Source organism: Perkinsus marinus (genome assembly GCF_000006405.1).
Source record: "Perkinsus marinus ATCC 50983 genomic scaffold scf_1104296970664, whole genome shotgun sequence".
NCBI lineage: Eukaryota > Perkinsozoa > Perkinsida > Perkinsidae > Perkinsus > Perkinsus marinus.
Genome location: NW_003202385.1, coordinates 227,522 through 245,482, shown reverse-complemented (window position 1 = coordinate 245,482; position 17,961 = coordinate 227,522). Strand labels below are relative to the sequence as shown.

Below are 17,961 nucleotides of genomic sequence, written 5' to 3'. Positions count from 1 at the left end.
AGTAGACCATCAACAGCCCCGGCTCGATCGGCAGAGAGGGTAACAAGTCTATTGCGAGCACACTTTATGAGCACCGCTAGAACTGTGAGGAGTTGGAAGGATGAGCAGACACTTGTTGCGAAGCCAAGTAGTAGTAGCATGTGCCTCAGCCTTGATAACCATCGCCATTGTTCAGCCGTGGCCGAGTTGACAAGCGTTCAGAACTGGATGAGGTCTCGGAATCTACGGGGGGCTCACCAGCTAACCTTTATCGAGGAGCAGAATATACGGCGTAATGCGGTAACACCATCGGACCTTAGGAACGGTCTCACGTCCTTAGGATTATTCCGAGTACTGGACGCCAGTGGTGAAGGAAAGGTACCTTTATTGATAGTAGGGTAGTGGGGGACGGGACGTGTGACAAGAATGGTGATAGGTGGAAGCGCTGTTGGGAGCTCTCGAGCCAGGCCTTTGGAAGAGACCCAAAAAGACAACCTCAATGGCCTCGATGATCGATGAGGCCGATTTCGTAGCAATTATGGCTCGTCATCGAGACTCTATTGAAGTCGGCAGCCCAATGCTGCCAATTGATGTAGGGTATCCTGGTGGAATTCCACATCAGTTCACTCTGGTGTGGTATGTCCTGTCAAGATCTCTATATCGGCTGCCTATCGGGAGTACGAACTGAGTAAAATGGCTGCCATGGCTCGAGCCGTAACAGAGGACTTGAAGCTTTTATCGTCGAGAGTGAGTGGTAGACGGGACTATGGTGGGCCCATCGATGACGAGAGTGTTGCCCCTTCCGATGTCTGCAGATCATACCTGGGGTCGTGACAACCCGACATGCATGCGCTTGTACTCTGCGCCGACGTCCAAGACTGCTCTATCGGGCTCAGGTATAATGGGAGAGGTAGATATCACTCTCCAGTGCCGACATTCAGGGTCGGCGGGAACCGCTGTTGATGGCATACCAGGGAGCTCGATTCGAGAAAAGCCCCAGGGAGGCCCCTCTAATGGAGGGTGATGTGCTACCTCTGTTGAGCCTTTAAGGATCCTAATTGCTGGATTGGCAGCTCATGTGCCTACTTGGGTCGTGGTCCTGATGGTGCTTTGGTGTGGCGATATTGGTCCCCTCCGAGCCATCGTAACGTCATACGTCCCATCCGCTCCTTGAGAACGTCTATCTCCAGTGGAGAGGTGAGAGCTCTCGAGGATACCCCCCTACAGCAACCGTTCAGATACACTTGCTCTACGGCAACGCTGAGGTGTACGTCTTCAATCCTCACGAACTGAGATTCCAATGCATAACTTTTCTACCAGGAGAAGAAGGTCGTCTGCGCTACAAATGGACCTCGTCAGCTAGGACCATGAGTGCTCTGTAGTTCACTCTAAGCGGCGTCCTCTTATCTATTCATATGCTTCCATGTTGTCGTCCCTAGGTATACGACATCGAACCCTCGTAGTGCCTCTAGGGGTATATACTGGTCCTTGCCGCTCAAATATGACGTCACCCGTCCATCGATTGCCCAAGCCGGTGAGATGATCCCTCCTATGAAGCGCCTACTGTCATTCCCAGGGTCCGTGATCCAGCAGAGTCTCATCCCACCAACGAGGATCGCCTGCTCATCCGAGGTGGCATCCCACTGTTGTGACGGCAACGTCGTGAAGGCCGCTGAGAGTGCCAATTCAGTCTACTGGCTCCTCTCCAGCGGGATAGTCCTCCATGCAACAGATCGCCATCTTCTGCCTCGTGTCAAGCCTGAAGGACTTGTCTTAGAGAGCATGCCTATGACGGATCTTGCCAGACGGTTCAGTCGCATCACTGAGGCCGATGCTCGAACGCTAGTGAATGACTCAGTCTTGGCACCTTTAGTGCGGCTCCTACGAATACCCTATAAAGTTCGAACGATAGCCGCGGGGTGGAAGCATGCCCTGTTCGTGCTCTGTGAGGAGGATAGAGTTTTCGGAATTGGTGACAGCAGTCTGGGTCAGCTGGGTCTGGGTGACCAACAATTGTATGCTGCTGTCCCTACTGAGGTCAGCAACTTACGTAGCAAGGCTGTCAAGAACGTTGCTTGTGGTGGCGTATTCTCCCTCTGTTTGTGTCGTGATGGTTCCGTATTGTCCTTTGGCAGTGGTCACAGGGGGCAGTTGGGCTGTGGTGGAGATGTGAAACTATCGAGGATTCCCCTCTGTCTGCCCCTCCCTGATAGGGCTTTCCTCATCGCGTGTGGTCCAGAGACGGCTTGTGCATTCACCGCGTCCAGCAACCTGTTCGTATGGGGGGTTTTCCCGCAACTTCAAGCTGGAATGGTAGAGATCCCTATTGTTCATGGCTTAGAAGCTCCTCTCCGTCGTGACATCAGAGCGACCACGAATGTCACATCAGTTTTTGATCATTTTGTACCACGAGGGGTTCTTACAAAGGAGTCGTCTCTGCTCTCACGAAGGAGCATTGACCGAATCGCGATAACTCATTCATCCCTCTTTCTCGCCTTCACAGCATACAAGGATTAATTACCGCCGTCTACATCTAGCCTACCACAGCTCGGTCGTCCCTCCTCCATGTACCATAGGCTTTCTTGTGTGGACATGTAGCCTTATATTGCGTTGCTGATTAACGGACTTCCAATCTAATTACTCGTAGTGGGCCTTTGAATACGTCAGGCTGGATAGAAGTCTCCTCACCGTCTCCCTCTTAGGTTGCAGGTAGTACTGTATTTGCGACCGGTGATCATATGCGCTGTTGTAAGTCGCGCGCGCCCTAAAATTACGCGCATGTGTCATCGCACAGCGGTTGTTCTCCTCCCTATTAGCACGCGTGCTGCTGTAGCTATGACGTGTAGGATACGGACATCATTGAATGGGAGGTAGGATGGTATTGATGATGAATTCACTCGCAGTAGGGGTTCAATGCTTCCTTCACCTACATTCAATGACCAAATCGTCGTGAAAGATGAACCACGGGAAGAAAAGGCTAATAATGTGAACAGCCAACATGCGTGGGGACCAGATGTGAGTCTTGCATGATGGGTATTCACCATCGAAGGAGACTTCGTCACTGCAAAGAGCTGTTGACAACAGGTCGCTTCGGTCATCCCGCCCTCCCCGGTTTACTTCGCATCGGCGGAGGAATTCGAAGACCCCTACGAACTTTTCATAAAACTCCATGCCCAGTAATCTCGAGACACATTCCTATTGATGGAAATGATAGAATAGATACGGACAGACGTACGGCGTGGTTATCATTAAACCGCCACCTTCCTGGCTTGGTCCTTGGAAGGCCTTGGGAGATCCTCTAACGATAAGGTGGGTCTCAGACCAATCGCTACTATGGCATATGAAAATAGCGACTTATACCTTAGTACTCCCAAGCACATGAAGGTTGAAAAAGCAGAGCCGTCTAGGCCTAGGTGGGATCGATGATGATAGCATATTGAATTCACTTTTTGTTAGTACCTATAAAATCTGGAAGAATCCCTCGATGAGATTTCGCCCCCGAGTTCAGCACATATCGCAGATAGGCGGATTCCGACGTCAGGACTCCATCTTCGAGAAGAAGCTTCGGCTTCTTAGGTCAGTGTGGCGTTGTGAGATATCCTCAGGTCCGCTGTGGTTAGATTCATTCGTGGTCAACCTTTGCCCTCCTGTGCCCAAATACCCCATCTATGGCTGGACCCTCAGCCTTGTGGGGAGTCCGTAAAACGCATACGGCTTAGCGAGGTTGCTGAGCAGGACCTAAGTAGACATCAAACGATCCGGATAAGTCTCCTCACACTGTGAGATTTGGTGAGTCTCGTTAACGCAAGGGAATGCACCCAGGTTCAATTCCTGGCGAGAGCATCGAGGCGACTGGGAGGAAATCGCGAGAGCTTCGCTGAGATTACATCGGGCCAACCTGAGCGAAGTGGAGCCCCGGGTTGTCGATCAAATAAGGCGGATATATGATGCTTGGATTCGAGGGGTGAGAGAACAGCGCATTCCCATTTGGAAAGACACTTGTTACAGTATGAATCGGTCTTATTGAACCCTACGACTGCATTAGTCGACAGTAAGGCCTGTTGGGGGGACGTGAGGACCACTGCTGAAGCTGTGAAACCCGGAGACACCTTCTATAGAGTGGACGTCACTAAGGATGGGGGAATAGTCAAGTACGATGGATACGGACATTTTGATGTTACCACAACAGTCATAAGGTACAGTACTACTGTCCTGAGACGAGATAAAAGGATGATGGTCGTGGAGAACAGTCCTGTGGATGGATCGTCAGTGGAGATGAGGTCAAAGGATGTCCTCTCCCCTAATGAGCTACTCTTCCTTAAGGTGGGTCCGAATCATACGTAGCTGCGGTAACAACAGTAGACAGTCGCTATCTAGTGTAATATCTCAACAATAGTATCAACACATTACATGTGATTTCCGAGATGTATGTCTTATCCTACTTATCGATGCATTAACGTATCCGTGAATTGACGACCCTTCATAACGCTTCGAAACCTTCTGGGGTAATAGTGTATTAGGAATTCACTCCAGCGTATCAGTTAGTCGTGTCGGATAAGGGTCGTAGAGCTGTTCACAATATGGGCAACGAGCCCCATCCAAAGGGGTGATGGAAACTAATCTCAACTGAGGCCTGTTCTGAGGTTGAGGTTAACTGTGGTAGGTTAATGGTTCGACCTTCGAGGAAGCCGAAAGGTTCAGTCGAGCTGCTGAGGACCGATCTACCGCTGCTCTCTGTGAGGCCTGCTGTCTGCTGCTCCCGTCCGAGGCAGATCCCAAACGACCCTATTTGAAATGTACCCATGCCTATGGTGATGGTATGCATTCACTGTATGCGTAGGTTTGGCATGTGAGTGTTCCCTGCACGTATCGTGTCTAGTAGAGCAGTACCCCGATGTGAGAGTGGAGCTGGACATGGACTGGTTCTGTCCCCGTTGCATTAAGCGTGCTCGTAGAGGTATGAGGGATCGTCTCTAAGTCGTCTTATGCAAGGACTCATTCAGCGTCGAGAAATAATGTTCCCCAGGGTTTGATAACAATGAGGAAAATGTTCTCAATATGATGATGACATTCACAACAGAAACTGATTGAAGAATGTGTTCCTAGCCATGTGGAAAATCCGAAATGAGTTCGCCCTAGGAACATTATAGGTCCCTGGATGATTCTCTGGTCTTATTCCTCCTCAGATACATCTTTGGCGTGGCTTTCACAGGAGGAGACCGGATTTGGATTTAACTGGAGCTCAGACATGTCAATGGCCGACTTTATAGCGCATAATGATTCAGTGTGGGTCCTCGTGATAGTAGGGGGACCCTATCGCCGTAGCAGATGTGAGAAGATCTTTGGAAGAGCACATCCGGAAGAATCGACGGTTGAGGAAGTCTTCTGGAGAGTTGTGAATTTCGGTTCAGCCCGGGACGAGAGTTCACCGGCCGAGGCAGCATATGATGACATATGGTAAGCAACGACGAGGCGTGTCCGACCCTGTCCGAGTTATGGTGTAGTTATGGCAACGATCTGGACTCAGCTGAAGTGTCGAGCAATGTTTTTCCTAGGGCGGGGACACCCTACGGCCTAGCAGATGGAGAGCAGTGGTCTCTTCGTAGGCCCTCGGCTCAGCACACCTGGTACCAGCCGTCCCTAGGTACACTACCTCTACTACCTGACAGTGTCCTCAACGAGTATTTACCTTCCCATGGTGGCGGTCCTCTGGACATAGCCGGAGTCACTCGGCCTTGGGTCTACCTTGGTTCGGTAGGCTCCCTCCTCCACTGTCATGTGATTCATCATTTTTGTCATAGGCTCTGAGTGCCTTCTGTTGGCATGCTGAGGATCAGTACTTGTACAGTATAAACTTCCATCATGCAGGAGCGGCCAAGATATGGTCAGTGTCCCTCCTAGTGCCTCGGCCTTCAGAGCCTCCCATTAGGTACAGCGTACCAGGTCGACAGGCGAGGGCGATGGAGGACCTCTTCCGAAGGGAATTACCAACACTGTGCAGCAGCATCCCGGATTTGACCCAGGTGATCCCAGTGCGATCTATGCAAGGATGTTGGCATCAGTTGTCTCTCAGCACATGACCACTATGATCGACCCTAAGGTGCTTCTGACTCAGGGGCTCTTGGTCACACGAGGAGTCCAACGCCCAGGTGTCGCTGGCATGGTCCTTGTCATTTGAAGAGAGCCTTATATGCTTTTAGGGGACATCGTGCTTACCTTTCCGGGTGCTTATCATGGCGGATTCAATGCTGGTATCAATCTGGCAGAAGCGGTGAATGTACCGGCAAGAGACTGGATAACCATGGGCTCGGTCGCAGGTGAGAGCTCATCGTATCGAGACTAGTGAAGGGTCTTCTTGGGCAGGTCGGGCCTACACCAAGTTGTGCCGACGGCCCATTTTCTGTTTCGATGATTTGGTAATCAACATTTGTCGTGTGTATGCGACGGGAGAGGAGATGAATCCTATGTTGGCACTGCAAGCCATGAGGCATCTCCACTATATCAAACGCCAGCGGACGGCTACTCCCAAGGTAAACACCTCTTTTTCTTCCTACTACTACTGGTCCCGTTACCTCATGCATAGGGTCAGGCCATACCTACCTCGCCTCGTTCGTCCAGTGATATCCTCTCTCGAGTCGACCCTGAAAAACCATGGTTGATCATCAACACCTCGAGGCCTCGCCGCACTGTGTCACCACTGGGTTTCAAGCACACCGGTTCGCCAGCATCCAAGTAAGAAGATCTATCCAGCAGCAGTATGGTTTTAACTGTTCCCTCAGGAGCATAGCATACCTCTACGGCTACGAACCCGATGGCGCCCTTTGCTGTATATGCCGCCAATTTTGCTCTGTTGTGGCCGGAGAGTGTCGGGACTGCGGGTAGGTTATCACCTTGAGGGAATCGTCATGTTAGAGTTCACTTCAGGTTGGTTTATTGTAACCTGCATATAGGATCATGCTGTGGCCATCCAGTGAGCTCTAAGGTCATTCATCACGTCCTGGCCCCAGAGGACCTGTCCAAGATCCTCGAATGTGAGGGGAGAGTTACGGTATGGCTCAGCCTAGTGGGAGGGTTTCTGATCAGGTTGCCAGCGGCGTTATAAGAGGTGGAGACTGTGGTCCCGCAAGATAGAGAGAGTTCACCGTTCGGTGGCCCTGTACCTTGGGGAAACTCCTCAACAGCCTTCCATAGCACATGAGGTCCGCTTAGACGATTTAGAGTGTATGGACAGCGAGGGTGACCTCACGCCGACCAGGCCTGATAGACGGGCGAAAGAGAACGCAATGAGGTCGTGGAAAAAGAAGAAGTGCGCGGCAACGGAACCTCCTGCAAATGACATAGTTGGCAGGTCGCCTTCTATGACCAGTACCAGTACATTATCACCGCCATCCTCTCCTCGAAGTGCATTGGCACTTCGAGTGGATATGTCTACCATATCGTCCCTCTTGGATGAGCGGGAATCTGAGGGAATCCCATGGAGAGTCCCGATAGAGCCCCCTAACGCTGACTGGCTCTTCGGCCTTAAGGAACGCTGTGGAGATCCTTGGGAGACTCGGATAAAGGCTTTACTAGACGGCAATGAGCCCATCAAATTCGACAGGCTATTTGATCTACTCAACGACGTCATAGTGAACACAACTCCTGTTCGATGCCCAAGAGAAGATGAGCTGATCGATAAGTTGACACAGTAAGGGCATGCTCATTCGAAGGCTCTCTATGTAGCTTTTATACAGGGTCATGCATCTTCGTTCTGTCATTCGAACAGCGCTCGGTATGAAGCCTCTTGCCTCCCGAGAACGAGGGATTCACATCAAGAGCAACTGCACGGTGAGGAAGTTGGTCCATCAGCACAGCTGATTCAAACTGGCCTCTTTCTCCTTCAGAGCGCCTCTCCCGACGACCCATGTAGACTCAAGCAATCAAGTACAGGAGGCTTCGTCTTGGCAGGTAAGCGAAGCCACTAGTTCTTTGAGGGATACCGTTCATTGATCAACTGGCAGGTACACATGGAGCTTTGGGCAAGTTTCGCATTGGTGATGAGGTTCCTTTATCGGAAGCACTATTGCGGGCTGAAACGGCATTAGTCCAGGCCAGAGAACTAGGAGTGACGGATTTACCAGAAGAACCGTGAGTCTGCTACAGTGGGTCTTCACGGTCTTGACGAATTTCAGGCTCATTCACGACTGTGTCTCGATTCTGACTAATATGGAGAAGTCCTCACGAGGAGGGGCGGCCGCTCGTGGCCGTGATCTCGAAGGAAGAGCTAACAGTACATTATGGAAGATAACTGCGACGCATCATACTTGAAGTCGTTAGTTCCAGCAGTTTTCGACCCGTTAAGATTGTGATTCAACCTGATTTATTAGAGTTAAGCTCCGGATTTCTGAAGTGATATTGTGTTCGATGAAGTCAGTTGAGCGTACTCGCCTTCTTACACCTTGAGACAGGAGCTTTTGAATTAAGGGACAAAAATACAAGTGCAACACGAGGATGCAAGCAAAGCGTATCCCTATTCGGATTCCCAACGGGTTCCAATTGAGTTCTCACTCATGGATGCTACGAGTGGTAGAAGTATCGATCGATCCCGCAAAACTCGAGAGCGGAGATGAATGATACAAACCAGGAGCCGAGCCTCACTACTATATTCGCAGCATTGGTTACGGAGTCGGGGAATGCCGTCCCTACTCCCTCAGTTCAGTTTCCGAACCAGTCGTCAGTGACTATTAGTGACTTCTTCACTGCCTCAACTCCTTCGCACAAACTCAACACGAGCGAGTGGCGATTAAACAATATGGCCCCATCCGAGAAAATCATCGTTGCTACTCTGGATCATAGTTTCCGACTATCATCCGCTCGAACATCTCGAGCACGACTCGATTGAAATCGAGTGAAAGACGGAATAGAACAAGACCTTACTGCGATACGACTTCGCGTTTCTGCTTCCAAAGAGCGACAGCTGGGATGTCGTGAACCAGCTTGCGAAGATTCAGCAGCTTGGGGTAACCATTGACGAGATCCGCCGGGATGCCGTCTAGGACACCCGAAGACAACCAATCGATAACGCCGACCAGATCCTACACAAGAACAAAGAAGAGTTCATGACTATTGGTACAAACAGTGGCTGAACTAAAAGCGTACCAAATCAGCGATGGTCAAGTTGTCCCCGGCCGAGAACTTGTGTTCACCCATGATCTTCTCTATCCTTTCGAAATAGAACGGAAGGGTGGTTGTAGTCAGTTCCTAAGGGTAGATGAGTATGTATATACACCAAACAACCTAATCTACTGATCAAGATGCCTCTTCGGCCGCCAAGCTAGTCTACTCTTAAAGTCTCAGAACGAACAGTCGAATACGTTCCTACCTTGCGGGCTGCGGCCTTCTCAGCTTCATCACTCATACGCATCGTAGGGACTATCTTGCCACGCACATCAGTGACAATACCGAGCATTTCGTCGACGCGGAGTCTCTGGAGTATATCGGTGGGATAGAGTCCAGCAGAAGGATTCAACTGAGGAGATAAGAGCACAATAAGGAGACTCTAGTCAGGCCCAGTGTTCCCTACCGATCCAACATAGCGAAGTATGGCGCCTGATTGAGACACCATCGTACCATCCTCAAACTCCAAAACTGGCACTTGGTTCATCGGATAGATATTGGCTGCCTTTTTGGCTGCCCAATCCTCGCGGGGGATACGAACATCCTCGAACTTAATGCCTGATCAGAAACAGTAGGATGGAGTGGAACAGGTGGTAAGACTCACCAGAAATGGCCAAAGCTAAGCGGATGGGCTCTCCACGATTGGCGGCATCGAAGTAGTGCACCTTGAGAACCATGGGTGGATGCAACAAACTTTGCTTAACAAAGAACTGCAAAAGAATGAAGAACTGACGTCGTTTGAACATAAGTGGCTTGTCTGCGTCTGTCTATAGATTAGATGATTTCTTAGCCGTAAGCTAATCAGTCATCGAGGAGAGGAGGGACAGCTCCTCTTTGTGTGCACCGATTCAACCAATTCAATGATTGATTGCAATTGGGTGGTCATCCATTTTATCCTCAGGAGTGCTGAATTAGAATATGAGGACTGGGGAGCATGACTCACGCGACAATGAGGTGGAGACTCCACCGTGGAATATACTTTGGTCGAACGGAAGCGGTTCACCTTCATCTAACATGGTATTGATGTGAGATAGTGACAGGAGGACACCTAAGTAGTAATAAGAACATGCACTCAGGCAACTATCCCGGACGATTTCGACCTCAGGGAACGCGGTATGAATCAAGACATGTGGTATTTGTGTTTGCGTGTAGAGCTGTACGCAGACACACCGCACGGTAGGGGGGTTTGTCCCCTGCTGTAAGCCACTTTGATTCGATTGTTTGCTGTGTGTAAATGGACTCGGCATTCGGCGGCCACTGGTCGGACGGAGACCCGAGTCGGCAACTATTAGCTACCATTTGTTGTCCGACTGTACGGCCCTGTCTGTGGGGAGTAGACAGTAAATGACGGGCGGGGAAGCGCAGAGGTTAGCTCACGTGTACTTACGTCAAACGATCGGTTACATTGAGAGCCTTCCGTGGGAGTGATTTGAGGATTACTGTTCGCACTCCTCAGGAGTGACCCCTGACAACCTTACCAACCACAGCGTAAGTAGTATCCGATACATTTATCTACCTTTAGGACCCGATGACGATCTCGAGTAGATCTGTCCACACACTTTCCGTACGGGTGGCGCGTCAAACTCCACGTTGCCCTTTCAACCGATAACCCTAGGATACGAAGACTGTAGACGACATACATTGTAGACTCTAGCGGAGACATATAAGAGTTTCCTCGGGAAACCATCAATCTAGCCGCTGGTGGAGACCTTCACCATATTGGTCAGCAACCGAGAAAGAATCATAAATACGATGGGTAGAGCGCTGAAAGTGTTTTATGGAAGTAACTTAGAATTCTACATTACTATGGATGTATGCTTCCTTGCCAAATCAGTAACGGTCATATCGTGGCCGAGGGCAAACTTGTTAACAACACCGGCAGCATATGCCAAAGGCAATCTCATCTTGCAAGCTGCATGCTCAGCTCCTCAACCATCTCCGTGAGAGCCGCTACCTTTACGGAGTGTCCTTGACTATGTTCACTGGCTCGTCAATACGAAGGCGTTCCAAGAAAACGGATTGACGGTTATGGCTAGCAGAGGGCTTTAACTACATGATGACTTCAATCGAGGCGTGATAACTTCTCACTTTTCCATGTTGTTTGATTAACTTCTCAGTGAGAAGAGTCCAATCAGACAACATGGAAAAACGGAAGCTTACTGATCCCAGATAGCGGAGGATGGCATATCTCTGAGATACCATGGTCCCCTCTTTGAGCTCCAAGACCGACTTAACCAGGAGGGGCCTCACAAAGTGAGGCCCTCACTCTTTGTAGGGGGCAACTCCGCGAGAGGGACTCGATGATAGTCCAACGAGAGGGATGAAAGATACAGCGACATGACAACACAATCATCATGAATGCAGACAGAAACGTGATTCAGGGAGATGTCATGTTATCCGCATACTCTGCTGTAATTGGCTTTTCCGAGACTCTCGTTTATGTCGGATTCGGGCTGCTCTCAACTTGGTCAATTCTCGGGCATGTCGCCATGGCACGCCCCTTCCCTTCGCTTTTCTCGTCTTCTCAGCATCAAACGTTTTGGGTACTCGATCCAAAATGTTCACTTCCACAACACCAGACTTCATCAAGTAATCCACATTGGAGTTCGCAACATCAGCAACCCAGCCAGCCTCAGCTTTCCTCACCCTCTCGAGGGGACATGGCACACGTGACTGTAGAGCCTCCACTGAGGGATAGAGAGTGTGGTCAAAATCAGATATGAGGACCGCGGTGAAGTCCGGCACCCCGGAATAAAGCGAAACCTTGCTTTTTTTCGGTTGCAGCTGAGCGTCTGTGTTCAACAGCGATACCACTCGTGCTAGAACTTCCCGTGCCTTGCCTTCGGTCACCAAGTCTCTGGCGATCGCTTCAAGACACTTCCAGGAATTGGATGGAACCGACAAGATTTCCGTCGCGACAGCTGCATACGCGTGCGATCTCAGCTCTTCTTCCGTCGGAAGACTGCTGTTCTCGAAATTCTGTTTGGTCGTTTCCATGATCTTTTGCATCATAGGCCAATCACTCTTATCATACAATGTAATGACCTCGCCCTCGTCACCGGCCCTTCCCGTTCGCCCGGCCCTGTGCACATACGCTGTGGGGTCTTCAGGTGGTCGGAAGAGGATGACGTACTGGAGCCCTGGTAGGTCTATCCCGCGACTGAGTAAGTCTGTCGTGACCAGAAAGCGAATCCTTCTACCACGGAAAGAGTTGAGCAACCAGTCACGTTGACTTTGGGGCATTTCCGAATGTAAAGGTTTCACCCCGAGACCTTCCACTGCAGGGTGCCGGGCAATAGCAAGAGCCTCCTTGGTGGTGTTCGCAAAGATGAGCGCCTGACTGTCCGCTGCGAGGCCTCGGAGAACATGGCACAATCCTCGATAACGAGTGAGGTTAGCACGCTCAGGGAGACGAATCATCCTGTGGATAGTCGATCGGACTGTTGCTGGCTGACGGTAACCTGACAACGATGGACTAGAACGTTGTTGTTGCTATTATCAACTAAGTTCAGGGTAGTGGTACTCGGATACCGGTCTCAAACCTATGAGGCTCGTGGCCCTATGGCAAATTGTGTCATCGCGTCTTCACTACTCCACTAAGTATATTTTCCCCAAAGAGACGATTCGACTGGAGCTGGGAGCTTTCAAGGGACACCTTTGATTCTATCAGAATGGACAGAGTTTACAGTCCGTACAGCGACACTTACTGAAACCACTGGCCACAAGATCCACCTTCACTGAATTAGCTCCACCAATCTCGGACACCTTCCTCACGACCACATCCGACATCGATGCCGAAAATACCACAGTCTGTGGCGAAAACGGCTTCACTTGGGCTAGCAGTGACTCCACGTGAGCGCTCGTCTTGGTGCCATCTGAAACGAGATGACCATCAGCAATAAAGCGACAACTGTCGAGGCACACTCCTTACCTTTGAGCACTGCATCGGCTTCATCTAGCACAACTATCCTTATCCTTCCGACTGGTATTGCCCCGTTCGTCACGAGTTGTACTATACGACCGGGAGTCCCAATAACTATCTAACAGCAATCAGCTGAGCAAGACCGGGGACGAATATCGATGACCTCGGGATTGCTGTTCTCGATCTCTCTAACTAGGGCTTTCATGTTGCCGTGCCCACCCGTCGCTAAGACTACTGTGGCTTGAGGTAGCAGAGACAACAGGACCGATGCCACCTGCAGGGGGATGGGGATAGCTCATCAGTACTTCTATACCTGTCGACTCAATTCTCTGGAGGGCAGGACGACGATGGCTGCCCCTGGACCGGAGAAGCGCTCGTTCCTCAGCCGTTCGGTGATTGGTAGCAAGTAGGCCAGAGTTTTGCCGGTGCCAGTGCGAGCCCGACCGATGAATGGCTGACCTCTAACGTAAAGCAAGAGTCACTTCATTGAAGCCATGGGAGGGATTTGAACCACCGATCATGAGGTTTACGTGAAGACATCCTACCACTACGCTAAACTAGCCTGAGAATTTCTAGGGAATACCCTAAGAAGTCGAACACAAGTGAATCCTCAGCAAAGTAGACCGAGGGGTTATCCACTAAAGTAGACGAAGGAATCAGTAAGTGGAAGTTAACTCACTTGACAATAGGCTCAAAAGACTTCTCCTGGATGCTAGTAAGGCCAGTGAATCCCATAGCCCGCAGAGCATTCCTCACACCATGTGACAGGAACCCGGCTGTATCCAATGATGCCAGCTTATCGATGGTAGTCGAAAAGCTTCTCGATGAAGCCCATAGCATCGAAACTTCAATACCCACCCTCCTTCTTATACGACTTGATGCCCTCAGAATGATAACACAACATATGCTATGGTTCTACCAGAAAGATATTGGAATCCTGCATACTCTTGCAACTACTAATTCGTGACTATCTCATGCATGTTAGGTAGGCGTTCTCAGCTACTAGGCACATAACGTCGGTCGCCCTGTCGGCAGCGATGCCGTGAACTCTGCGATGAACCTCTTCCCTATCTCCACCAGCTTTGCTCTGGCACTGAAAACATGAGAGAAAACTAATCTAATCATGGTCGTGCATTAACTTAAATATTACACCCTATCGTGCTTTGCCCGCTTCTCGCCCATCCTCCGTTGCTCTTCAGCTGTTCTCAATTTATCATTCAGTTCCTCCAACTCTGCCTTCCACGCCTGAGCTTCCCTCGCGAGTTTCTTCTCCTGCTCCGCCACTCTTGATCGCAAACTAAATTCACAAACCTCCCCTTTCACACGGGTTGACTTGAATTCACCCACTCCCTCATGCGTGCTTCATGCTGAGGATTCGGCTCTGCTTCCTTAGCCGAGAAGGCCTGCCGATGGGCATTCAGCTTCGAAACTGCGAGGAAGACCATCTCCTCAAACAGTGTTCGGTTCCCTCAGCCGAGCTCTGAACTTCCCTCACTTACTCCAGAAGTTTACATATGAATTCGAATAGAAATGTACAAAAACCAATGATAGTCTCTCAAAATTTCCTCAAAATTTTCGTTCTGTCGTCACGCACACATGTAGTTGACCATGTGCACATTGTCCCACACTGTCCCTGAATCTGGTCCGTCCGCTCACTTCTGTGACCCGCCTCCTCTTTCAGTTTCCCGGCCTCCCTCATCACAGCCGATATATCAGCGTCGTTCGCCTTCCTGTCCTCCAGCGTTTGCAAGGTCTGTCGAGCATCATCAAGACCAGCGAGAATAATGCACCAGCCGGGAATCGAACCCACGGCCTCCTCCCATCCTACCTTCTCCATTTTCTCCTTATCTGCCTTGATTCCTCGAGCCTTCTTCATCAATCCCTCAAACCTCCCATTGGTCTCCCTCCAATCACTCGTCTTCTCTCTAGCCATGGACAGCTTCCTGTAACCAAGCAGTGACGACGACGACGACCACGCCCAACCACAACCTACGCCTGCTTCTCGTCCAACGTCCTTCGTAGCGCGGCCTCCCTTTCTTCGGACTTCTTATGCTTCTCCAAAACCCTCTCTGGATTCTCTACCACTAAGTCTGCCACCTAGCGGCAAACCCCAGCTTAGATTTCTACTAGGGTCCTAGCCGTACATGCTGCAACTCCTCCTTCTTCTCCTCAATAACCTGCCTTCTCTCACTAGACCCCACAGTCAGCTCTTCCTTCACTCTCTCGTGCTCCTCAATGGACGTAACAAGAGCATCCTTAGCCTTTCCGAGCGCACCTAAACCCCTCAAGACCAACCTCCCCAGGGTATCGGAACTCATATCAGGATGAGAAAATATGCACATGGTTAACTACATGTGCGCGACAATATGGAAATTTTCAGGAATTCTTGTTGGTTTCTGTACATATCTACCCGAATTCGTATATACACCCCTATGATGAGTAGAGGAACTCCTGAGTTCGGTTACCAAAATCGAACACCTACTCCAACACCGACTCACATAGTTCCTCATCAAGTACATGTCTATCATGCTTCGCCTTCGTCAAGCTCGGCTTCAGCCTCTCGCGTGTGGCCTTGACCTACCCTACAGCATACACCCACAACCGCCTCGCTTCTCGCATACATCCTGTAGGGCACGTTTGCTATGCTCAACCTTCTCCTGGACTTCTACCAACGCATCCTCCTCATCAGCTCTCATCTGCTCTATACTACTGATCTTGGGCTGGGCCAAAACTATGTACTTGTACCTGTTGAATTTCACAAGTTCCCATGATCGGCCAAGGGAAGGGTTAACCCACCTTATATAGTTGATCAATGCCGATACGAGCATCCTCGTACGCTTGGTGTCCTCATAAGGGGACACCACAGAACATATGGCGACCGGAGGGCACACAGAGCGAATCTGAAAAGCTCAACTGCGGCCCTTTGCCAGACTGTTTCCTACATGTTCTGAAGCCCTAAGGAGGTAAGTATAAGTCCATTTCACTTGACGGGACATGAGCATAATAGGGGTGGTACTCTCATGAGCCGCTCTCTGCCCCAAGAACTCGGCTGGTACACTGAGAGAGAAGCATCGGCACATGAGGCCTAACGCTCCTCTTCTACTTGAGTTCATCTTCCGTGAGATCTAATGCACCCACGAGAAGGGCATCATAGGTAATGCGTAGGATCTCCGCAGGACATGCACTGAGGTCCTCTGGTTGTAGGGCTAGGATGCATGCCTAAGGTAACAGCTGTATATAGCATAGGCTAAAACAGACTCTACTACTAGTACCTTGAGCTTAGGCGGTACTATGACAGCGAAGTCGTCCTTGAGCACCTCCACTATCTGTGCTGCAGTGAGCTTAGGGAAACTGCCTCTAACCATTATACAGGAAATCTGAGTTTATTCTGCAGGGATTATCAATCGTCAGTTAGCCACGATATGAACACGACTTAGATAGTACAGGCAGGCCCCTTATTGTACATTGCAACTGACACATCCTAACACAATACGTTGATGATGACAAGGCAGAAGTGACACAGTTAGCATGGTTTTTCCGAGACCCGTTTATGTCGGATGATTGGCTAGGTGCCCCCGCTGAGCACCAGTTGCCCTTCCACGGACTCACCAACGCCCTACGGATATTGCTGGCAGGCATAATAAAGTCTTTTAGCCGCTAGAGAGTTTGCCACAAAGTCTACCATTCCGCGATGTTGGACGCACCACCACTCTGGCCGCCCTTCTTTCCAGGGAGTGTATAGTAGCTATTCAGATCTTCAGCCTCCAGCAGATCCCCTTCCCCCTCAAGAGGGCTGTTAGTCTCCCATTGCCTCAGTAGCTGTTCAGTTCAGCTTAGGTAGCCGAACGGTAGCTGTTGTCGACTACCACTCGCACGGCATGCCTTGATATCCTCGTCAGGTGGCAGCGACGGTGCCTGACCTCCCATCTGCAGCATGCCCTACTCCTTACAGCGGCTCGGCTGCCTCTCCAGACCTTATCAACCTCCTCTCTCATGCTCCGCCCTCAGACGCCGACAACACCTCGTCTTACCGTTCTTCCAGTTCCGAGGAGCTACAGATATCGTGTCACCAAATGGTGCCATCATCAAAAAGGTCCTCTGACAATACGACGACCTTAGGAACCAGGAGGAGTATGGGGTATTTCAGTGAACGATGCATCTCATGCGAGTGCGAGAATGGCTGAGCAGAAGGACAGTCGGTACACTTACATAACTGCTTCACGCGATCGGAAAATCTGTTGAGAAGTGCCAAGATTTAGTGAGATCTTCAAGATTCGACAATCTCGTCATGAATTCATGGGAGTCCCCCTTGAGGCCCATAGCGTCCGCTCCCTTTGCTTGTGCCGTCCTGTTTCTCAGCGTAGGGCGTTTATCACCTCTAACATGAGTAACCTCCTCCTCGTCCCCTCCGACATCACCATCATTGAGGAGAAGAACAAGATAGCCAAAAGGCGTATACGTCTGCTGGAGAAGACTGGACTAGCCCTCATGTTCCCAGTTTTCCATTGGCGCTACTCTAAGCTCGACAAGCATGACATGTACAACATCCTCAGGCGCAAGTTCGATCCCTCGGCCAGCGATCCGGCTATAGACATCTGCCGTAGGAGGCAGGAAAGTGTCCGTCGCAGAGTTATCGCCCAGAACGGCCTGCTACCAGGACTTCTATTGGGTGTCAGTCTACCCTGGTGGAGTCTCAGGAGATACAACTACCAAAGCAAGCTCATCGTGCTCCCCTTCTGTGCCTACTTTGGGGCTATATGCGGCCGTATTGCTGGGCATGGGCTGAGCTGGAGATGGGTCGAGACTGATCGTCAGAGAATGCTTGGCAACTTGCCGGCTAAGGTCTACTATAGGCCCAAGAGCATGGCGGCGTCGGCTGAAGCCTCGGAAGAAGAGTAGGGAGA

General features: G+C 50.5%; 6 protein-coding genes across 6 annotated transcripts; 3 read left to right on the top strand and 3 right to left on the bottom strand.

Moving 5' to 3' along the window:
* Positions 1-672: 672 nt before the first annotated feature.
* Pmar_PMAR017126 (hypothetical protein) lies at positions 673-2,152 on the top strand (the record flags this gene model as incomplete). Its single annotated transcript, XM_002767504.1, has 7 exons — positions 673-748; positions 795-875; positions 921-999; positions 1,053-1,176; positions 1,218-1,357; positions 1,419-2,059; positions 2,115-2,152. 7 exons carry the CDS (start codon positions 673-675, stop codon positions 2,150-2,152), a joined length of 1,179 nt encoding a protein of 392 aa, XP_002767550.1.
* A 2,057-nt stretch (positions 2,153-4,209) lies between these two features.
* Positions 4,210-8,286, top strand: Pmar_PMAR017125 (hypothetical protein; the record flags this gene model as incomplete). The annotated part of the gene is made up of 19 exons (XM_002767503.1): positions 4,210-4,302; positions 4,643-4,796; positions 4,820-4,936; positions 5,166-5,436; positions 5,484-5,581; positions 5,624-5,733; positions 5,781-5,863; positions 5,909-6,002; positions 6,053-6,128; positions 6,180-6,296; positions 6,343-6,509; positions 6,563-6,711; positions 6,759-6,857; positions 6,904-7,010; positions 7,063-7,666; positions 7,713-7,806; positions 7,863-7,926; positions 7,980-8,106; positions 8,151-8,286. The coding sequence occupies 19 exons, from the start codon at positions 4,210-4,212 to the stop codon at positions 8,284-8,286; spliced, it is 2,760 nt and encodes a 919-aa protein (XP_002767549.1).
* A 470-nt stretch (positions 8,287-8,756) lies between these two features.
* Positions 8,757-9,847, bottom strand: Pmar_PMAR017124 (Glutathione S-transferase, putative). Its single transcript, XM_002767502.1, has 5 exons — positions 9,740-9,847; positions 9,542-9,693; positions 9,341-9,487; positions 9,118-9,219; positions 8,757-9,053 (listed from the first exon to the last, which is right to left on the bottom strand). Exons 1-5 carry the CDS (start codon positions 9,810-9,812, stop codon positions 8,892-8,894), a joined length of 636 nt encoding a protein of 211 aa, XP_002767548.1. The 5' UTR covers positions 9,813-9,847; the 3' UTR covers positions 8,757-8,891.
* A 1,676-nt stretch (positions 9,848-11,523) lies between these two features.
* On the bottom strand, positions 11,524-13,897 carry Pmar_PMAR017123 (DEAD/DEAH box helicase, putative; the record flags this gene model as incomplete). The annotated part of the gene is made up of 6 exons (XM_002767501.1): positions 11,524-12,596; positions 12,843-13,010; positions 13,067-13,175; positions 13,221-13,331; positions 13,371-13,518; positions 13,737-13,897. 6 exons carry the CDS (start codon positions 13,895-13,897, stop codon positions 11,524-11,526), a joined length of 1,770 nt encoding a protein of 589 aa, XP_002767547.1.
* A 75-nt stretch (positions 13,898-13,972) lies between these two features.
* Positions 13,973-16,422, bottom strand: Pmar_PMAR017122 (merozoite surface protein, putative; the record flags this gene model as incomplete). The annotated part of the gene is made up of 13 exons (XM_002767500.1): positions 13,973-14,150; positions 14,208-14,354; positions 14,405-14,486; positions 14,714-14,810; positions 14,886-15,000; positions 15,051-15,154; positions 15,202-15,332; positions 15,556-15,634; positions 15,679-15,802; positions 15,854-15,957; positions 16,000-16,114; positions 16,161-16,276; positions 16,330-16,422. The coding sequence occupies 13 exons, from the start codon at positions 16,420-16,422 to the stop codon at positions 14,060-14,062; spliced, it is 1,398 nt and encodes a 465-aa protein (XP_002767546.1). The 3' UTR covers positions 13,973-14,059.
* A 1,018-nt stretch (positions 16,423-17,440) lies between these two features.
* Pmar_PMAR017121 (conserved hypothetical protein) lies at positions 17,441-17,956 on the top strand (the record flags this gene model as incomplete). Its single annotated transcript, XM_002767499.1, has 1 exon — positions 17,441-17,956. The coding sequence occupies one exon, from the start codon at positions 17,441-17,443 to the stop codon at positions 17,954-17,956; it is 516 nt and encodes a 171-aa protein (XP_002767545.1).
* Between the last annotated feature and the right edge of the window lie 5 nt (positions 17,957-17,961).

What these genes read in the sequence shown, in the direction of transcription:
- Pmar_PMAR017124 (XM_002767502.1), bottom strand. Translation starts at nt 9,812, where the DNA reads ATGGTTCTCAAGGTGCACTACTTCGATGCCGCCAATCGTGGAGAGCCC. An exon ending in TACTTCGCTATGTTGGATCG is followed by an intron (nt 9,488 to 9,541) that starts GTAGGGAACACT and finishes TTATCTCCTCAG; the next exon opens with TTGAATCCTTCTGCTGGACT. An exon ending in ACTTGACCATCGCTGATTTG is followed by an intron (nt 9,054 to 9,117) that starts GTACGCTTTTAG and finishes GTTCTTGTGTAG; the next exon opens with GATCTGGTCGGCGTTATCGA.